The 7,783-nt window shown below is 49.8% G+C and overlaps 1 protein-coding gene across 1 annotated transcript; it reads right to left on the reverse strand.

Moving 5' to 3' along the window:
• Positions 1-483: 483 nt before the first annotated feature.
• LOC109780539 (uncharacterized) lies at positions 484-2,532 on the reverse strand. Its single transcript, XM_020339125.3, has one exon. The coding sequence runs from the start codon at positions 1,967-1,969 to the stop codon at positions 854-856; it is 1,116 nt and encodes a 371-aa protein (XP_020194714.1). The 5' UTR covers positions 1,970-2,532; the 3' UTR covers positions 484-853.
• Positions 2,533-7,783: the final 5,251 nt, after the last annotated feature.

Consider the following 7,783-nt stretch of genomic DNA (forward strand, 5'->3'; position numbering starts at 1 on the left):
AGAGAGAGAGAGAGAGAGAGAGAGAGAGAGAGAGAGAGAGAGAGAGAGAGAGAGGAGGGTTGGACTCCACAGGAAATGGGCTTCAGTCCCCTAGCAAATCGACTGACCCAAATATCTGGTAAGTCTAAAACACCAACCCAAAACAACTCAAAGAACAAACCAAATAAACAAGCACAAATCTCAAAGCGAAAATCTATGGCAAAAAATCGAATGACCCAAAATCAATTTTTAGGCGACTTAATTACATTTAGCTAAAATGAAATCAGGGACATCCTTTGGCCACAAAAGCAGTTTATATTGTATACATAAGGAAGAGTATATGCATTTATCCGTATAAACACAAGTTATACCAGTCACATATAGACCACCGTGAATATCCATGACATCAGAACTTTTTATCTCCTTACAAATAATTGAGTATAAATAATAGCACAACAAAGAGCCACCTTGATCAATTATTTATATTTCTTTTTCAATCTGGTTTGAGTTGGAGGAATGGAAATTACATTAAGGACAGTTACTCAATAATCACTCGATAAAGATACAATCTAGACCATATAATAGCTTCTAAGGAATGCTAAGGCGTTTATTAATGTAACTTTTACTCCCTGTCGCATATTGTAAGACGTTTTTTGGACACTAGCGTAGTGCCAAAAAAAAGTCTGATGGGACAGAGAGAGTACATACACAGTACCGAAGGAATTCCAATTTCAGGAACACAATGTCAGTAATTTGTACGTACTACCGTAGCTCTGCAACTGATAAGGTTATCTAGCTGAACAGATGGAGATCAAAGAAGCAAGTAGTACTATCTGCATAGATTTCTATCATAGCGCCACCAATCCCAATCCCCTTAATTTCTGTTAGACTTGAGTTTCGTCAGCTTGGCGCCGGCGACGGGCCCGGTCGTCGTTGTGGACGTGGCATCCTGCGTGCCGCTCCTCCTGTCCCTGCCAACTCTCGGGCTGCCACTGTCGGCGCCCAGGCCGATGGATAGCTTGCTCAGGGCTTTCCGTGCGTCGGTGCAGTACCTCTTGCTCGTGTCGAGCAGCGACGAGACGCCCCACCCGCGGCCATGCCATTCCTCGCGGCCCCTCTTCTCCCCACGCGGCTGCTGCGGCGGGTCGTGCACGTCCATGTCCTCGGTCTTGTTGTCCTCCTGCAGAGCGTCGCGCAGGGTAGGGTTGCCGCGGCCGCGGGAGGGCGAATGATCAATGACGCCGGCGCGACGCGTCGTCGACGGGCTCCTGACCCCGCAGGCCGCCCGCTTCGCGCTCCATGGGAAGAACACCATGAGCCCGCATGCTCTCGGGGACATCTGCTCGACGCGCGGCATGACCTTCACGGGGTCGTTGCTCTTCGGCCACTCCCCGTCGTCGTCATCGTGGTGGCGCGAGCTGCCGCGTCGACGCCAGTGCTTCGTGTGTCTCGCCGAGGACGACGACGCGGCGACGACGGCGCTGGGCTCGCCCGTGGGCGCGTGGCGGGAGGAGTAGGACCGGTCCTTGGCGAAGCTCTCGGTGCGGCCGAGGAAGATGTCCTCGAAGCGCTTGGACGTGACCCGGTCGAAGGAGCCGATCCGGGCGGGCGAGGAGGACGTCCTGTCCAGGGCGTCGGAGAAGGACGACGCGTCGCAGTCGTCGCTGCTGGCCTCGCTCCCGTTGCCGTAGCACCAGTTGGTCCTCGTGGGGCACTGCGGCGGCCAGCGCCCGGGCGGCAGCTTGGGCGGCGGCATCGTCTCCTCCCGCGTGTCCCTGCCGCTCTTGGGCACGCCAGGGGAGCTCTCCCAGGAGAAAGGCACATGCGTCCGCAGCGGCGAGGCGGCGCACCGCAGGCTGCTGCCGGGCGCGTCCGCCGAGGCGCACGAGCGGCGCGGCGTGGGGAGCGGCGAGTCGAGCAGCTGCGGGAGCGGCTCGCCGTCGGCGGCATTGCCCCGCCTCTCCCTGGGGCGCTTGGTGATGATCTCCATGGGCTCCGGCCTTTTGTTACGGCGCACTGTTGCGAAGCATGCAAGCGTATAATAAGAGGAGTGCACGCGAAGGCTGCAGTGAGGTAGGTGAGTGAGAGGGCGAGGCAATGGTGACTGAGTTCGTGGTGCTTTACCACGAGAAGTGGAAAAGTGGAGGCGGTTGGGGCGTAGCTAGCTTCCGCGTATGGTAGCGTGTCGCCGACATTTTCCCCGCCTCCGCTGGTTCGTTCCCGTGAATTTGCTCGGGGGCGTTAATGGCGGAGGTTGCCGAAAGGTAGGCGATGCAAGAGAGAGGGCAGGACATCCTGCACGCGGTACAGCCGTACAAGTTGATCGGTCATCCTAAAGGCCGCGATTTGTGCTCAACTTCTCATTGTTGTGACATTGCTGTGTCTCTTCTTCTACATGGTGTTTTGGTATATAATCATAGCAGAAGGATAGATTTTGCATAAAAGTACACCAGCCAAGAAGGAAAACTACAATTAAGACCGAAAATCCTCTGAGCTCCTCTCAGCTTGACACCAACGTCATTCTCACGTTGTCACGGGCACCACCACAATTGCCACCAAAGAAAAAAATTAACGGATTACCTCCTCACTCGAGCTCGACGTGGCTCTGTACAACTTTGCGGACCTTTAAGGTGGCTCACTAAAGGCGAAACCATTAACGTTGAACGAGTAGACCGAGGGAACACCCGGGCATGCCATCAAACTTCATATCTCGCACAACCGCATGACTAAGATGTCGGAGGAAGAAACCATGCATGTCATCCACGAACCACGGACCCAGCACACGATGCACCATCTTCCAAATGCCGCCGATGCAGACCACAATATGCACCCGCTCCTGGACTACCTCCCAAGCTCCGCATCCGCACTGGAGCAAACGCCGTCGCAACGACGGAGCCCGAGGACACAAGTCCACCACGAGGATGCCACCGCCACCACGCCATCCTTGCTTCAACAAATTGGTTTCCAAATCCATCCCCAACCATAGGGTTGATCGCCTCGTCGAGGTAGGACATGAAGATTATTTATTCAACGTCGTCATCGCCGCCGCCGAAGCCAAGATGATGAATGGCCTAAAACCCTAAGCTACCGGGCCTAAAACAATCCACACGCATGGATCCAGTGACCCCCCTCACGACCGATGATCGAGGGCGTGGGCGGAGGGGAGCCATCGAAGGATGGCGGCGGAGGAGACTCTCCTGACGGTTTGGCGAGATCGCCTTTCCTTTCTTCGAGAGGAAGAAAGAAAAGTTATATGCGCTTTCTTCTACACAACTTGACTATTTGTGGCTACGTATTGCCAAGTACAAAAAAATTGATGATACGTATATGTCATTCACTCTCTGGCTGCGCCTCCGGCACCTAGGGGCTCGGATCCAGTGCCCTTGCCAGTGGGAGAGGCAGGATTGGTTAAATTACTATGTTGGGGAGGGTCAGGTAGAGAAAAAACAAAAGCACCACTATTCATATGTTCATTAGGAACAAATCCATGGTATTAGGGGGAGGCAAGCCCCGCCGGTTCCCTGGCTCTGCAACTGGCCCTCATCATGGATCCAGTGGTCGTCGCTGCCTTTGTTGTCCTCTCCCCCTCCCCGACACAGATTAATCACATTCCGCCATGGATTCTCGTTGCTCTCATGCATGAGCTCCCCTGTCAAGTGGACGAGGTGGCATGAGGTTCATTGGCGCCGGTGTGTCGCTGCGTGGGCTGGCAGGTGGGTGGCCCACGTCTTGGCTCATCGAACTTGGGTCGTTGTCCTGGGTCGGCGGAGTGGCCGGCGGTTACTTTGATGTGAAAGGGGGTGTCTTTCCATTATTTCTCCAATGGTTGTCGGTTGCCATGGCGGTAGCTTCTGGGCGGTGGTGCATCACTGCAAGATCTTGGATGCCGGAGCGACGACCCCGAAAGGTGGGGCTGCACGATTGGCTCTACGATGTGCAATGCTGCAGCAGTGGTGGCACCTCTCCTTGGCTATGTGGTTAGCGAGGGGAGGGTCGGTGGGTGATCCTGGTGTTGTCGTGGCTTTGGCGGTAGCGTCTCCCTGGTATTGATTTGTAGGTCTTGTGCTGGTTGCAGCGATCCTTCCTTCGGGTTGGATCGTCGACCCTGAAGGAAATATGCCCGAGGGGCAATAATAAAGTTGTTACTTATATTTCCTTATATCATGATAAATGTTTATTATTCATGCTAGAATTGTATTAACCGAAAACATAGTACACGTGTGAATACATAGACAAAACAGAGTGTCCCTAGTATGCCTCTACTTGACTAGCTCGTTAATCAAAGATGGTTAAGTTTCCTGACCATGGACATGTGTTGTCATTTTATGAACGGGATCACATCATTAGAGAATGATGTGATGGACAAGACCCATCCGTTAGCTTAGCATAATGATCGTTAAGTTTAATTGCTATTGCTTTCTTCATGACTTATACATATTCCTCTGACTATGAGATTATGCAACTCCTGAATACCGGAGGAACACCTTGTGTGCTATCAAACGTCACAACATAACTGGGTGATTATAAAGATGATCTACAGGTGTCTCCGAAGGTGCTTGTTGGGTTGGCATATATCAAGATTAGGATTTGTCACTCCGAGTGTCGGAGAGGTATCTCTGGGCCCTCTCGGTAATGCACATCACTATAAGCCTTGCAAGCAATGTGACTAATGAGTTAGTTACGGGATGATGCATTACGGAACGAGTAACGAGACTTGCCAGTAATTAGATTGAACTAGGTATGAGAATACCGACGATCGAATCTCGGGCAAGTAACATACCGCAGACAAAGGGAATTACGTATGTTGTCATAAGGTTCGACCGATAAAGATCTTCGTAGAATATGTAGGAGCCAATATGGGCATCCAGGTTCCGCTATTGGTTATTGACCGGAGAGGTGTCTCGGTCATGTCTACATAGTTCTCGAACCCGTAGGGTCCGCACGCTTAACGTTCGTTGATGATGAATTATGTATGTTGGTGACCGAATGTTGTTCGGAGTCCCGGATGAGATCATGGACATGACGAGGAGCTCCGGAATGGTCCGGAGGTAAAGATTCATATATTGGATGATATGGTTAGGCCAAGGGGTAAGGCCCATGGGGCTATAGGTTGGTGCAAAAGATAGTTTTGCGGAGGTCAGAGGCCAAACACCGAAGACCCTGCCGTCTGGCCCTGGGCCAGATGCCGAGGCCCATGGCGTCTGGGCCAAACGCCAAGGATTGTGGCGTTTGGTCCTGGAGTCCGAGTGGGACTCTTGACTTTAGGGCAAAACTGACTTTGAGGAGGCTTTTACTCCAAGTTTCGACCCCAGGGCTCAACATATAAATAGAGGGGCAGGGCTAGCACCCAAGACACATCGTCAAGTATCACCAAGCCGTGTGTCGGCAACCCCGTCCCCTCTAGTTTATCCTCCGTCATAGTTTTCGTAGTGCTTAGGCGAAGCCCTGCGGAGATTGTTCTTCACCAACACCGTCACCACGCCTTTGTGCTGCCGGAACTCATCTACTACTTCGCCCCTCTTGCTGGATCAAGAAGGCGAGGACGTCATCGAGCTGAACGTGTGCTGAACGCGGAGGTGCCGTACTTTCGGTACTTGATCGGGACGGATCGTGAAGGTGTACGACTACATCAACCGCATTGATAAACGCTTCCGCTTTGCGATCTTCAAGGGTATGAAGATGCTCTCCCCCTCTCGTTGCTATGCATCTCCTAGATAGATCTTGCGTGAGCGTAGGAATTTTTTTGAAATTGTATGCTACGTTCCCCAACAGTGGCATCCGAGCCAGGTCTATGCGTAGATGTTATATGCATGAGTAGAACACAAAGAGTTGTGGGCGATAATAGTCATACTGCTTACCAGCATGTCATACTTTGATTGATGAAGCGGCCCAGACATTACATGACCGCATTCATGAGACTGGTTCTACCGCCGTGCTTCACACACAGGTGGCTAGTGGGTGTCTGTTTCTCCAACTTTAGTTGAATCGAGTGTGACTACGCCTGGTCCTTGTTGAAGGTTAAGAAAGCACACTTGACAAAAAGTCGTTGTGGTTTTGATGCATAGGTAAGAACGGTTCTTGCTAAGCCCGTAGCAGCCACGTAAAACTTGCAACAACAAAGTAGAGGACGTCTAACTTGTTTTTGCAGGGCTTGCTGTGATGTGATATGGTCAAGACGTGATGATATATAAATTGTTGTATGAGATGACCATGTTTTGTAAAAGTTATCGGCAACTGGCAGGAGCCTTATGGTTGTCGCTTTATTGTACGAAATGCAATCGCCATGTAATTTGTGCATTATTTAAAATTTGCTTTTGAATGCAAATGCACAATCGATTAGGATCATGGGTTACTCTTCCATGTCACATAGATCTTGGTGGAGCGCTCAAAATGATAGGAATTAAAACATGCACTCATCACCAAGCAAAGTGAATGATCATATGGTTGTCGCTTTATTGTATGAAATGCAATCACCATGTACTTGCTTTACTTTATCACTAAGCGGTAGCGATAGTCGTAGAAGCAATAGTTGGCGAGACGACAACGATGCTTCGATGGAGATCAAGGTGTCAAGCCGGTGACGATGGTGATCATGACGGTGCTTTGGAGATGGAGATCAAAGGCACAAGATGATGATGGCCATATCATATCACTTATATTGATTGCATGTGATGTTTATCATTTTATGCATCTTATTTTGCTTAGTACGTGAAGGAAATATGCCCTAGAGGCAATAATAAAGTTGTTATTTATATTTCCTTACATCATGATAAATGTTTATTATTCATGCTAGAATTGTATTAACCGGAAACTTAGTACATGTGTGAATACATAGACAAACAGAGTGCCACTAGTATGCCTCTACTTGACTAGCTCGTTGAATCAAAGATGGTTAAGTTTCCTAGCCATAGACATGAGTTGTCATTTGATTAACGGGATCACATCATTAGAAAATGATGTGATTGACTTGACCCATTCCGTTAGCTTAGCACTTGATCATTTAGTATATTGCTATTGCTTTCTTCATGACTTATACATGTTCCTATGACTATGAGATTATGCAACTCCCGAATACCAGAGGAACACTTTGTGTGCTACCAAACGTCACAACGTAACTGGGTGATTCTAAAGGTGCTCTACAGGTGTCTCCGATGGTACTTGTTGAATTGGCATAGATCGAGATTAGGATTTGTCACTCCGATTGTCGAAAAGGTATCTCTGGGCCCTCTCGGTAATGCACATCACTATAAGCCTTGCAAGCAGTGTGACTAATGAGTTAGTTGCGGGATGATGCATTACGGAACGAGTAAAGAGACTTGCTAGTAACGAGATTGAACTAGGTATTGAGATACCGACGATCGAATCTCGGGCAAGTAACATACCGATGACAAAGGGAACAACGTATGTTGTTATGCGGTTTGACCGATAAAGATCTTTGTAGAATATGTGGGAGCCAATATGGACATCTAGGTTCCGCTATTGGTTATTGACCGGAGACGTGTCTCGGTCATGTCTACATAGTTCTCGAACCCGTAGGGTCCGCACGCTTAACGTTCGGTGACGATCGGTATTACGAGTTTATGTGTTTTGATGTACCAAAGGTAGTTCGGAGTCCCGGATATGATCACGGACATGACGAGGAGTCTTGAAATGTTCGAGACATAAAGATTGATATATTGGATGACTATATACGGACACCGGATGAGTTTCGGGGGTCACCGGATAATTATCGGAGTGCCGGGGGGTTATCGGAAACCCCCGGGGGGGCTATTGGGCCTACATGGGCCATATGGAAGAGGGGAGG

Source organism: Aegilops tauschii, chromosome 3 (assembly GCF_002575655.3).
Source record: "Aegilops tauschii subsp. strangulata cultivar AL8/78 chromosome 3, Aet v6.0, whole genome shotgun sequence".
Lineage (NCBI taxonomy): Eukaryota > Viridiplantae > Streptophyta > Magnoliopsida > Poales > Poaceae > Aegilops > Aegilops tauschii.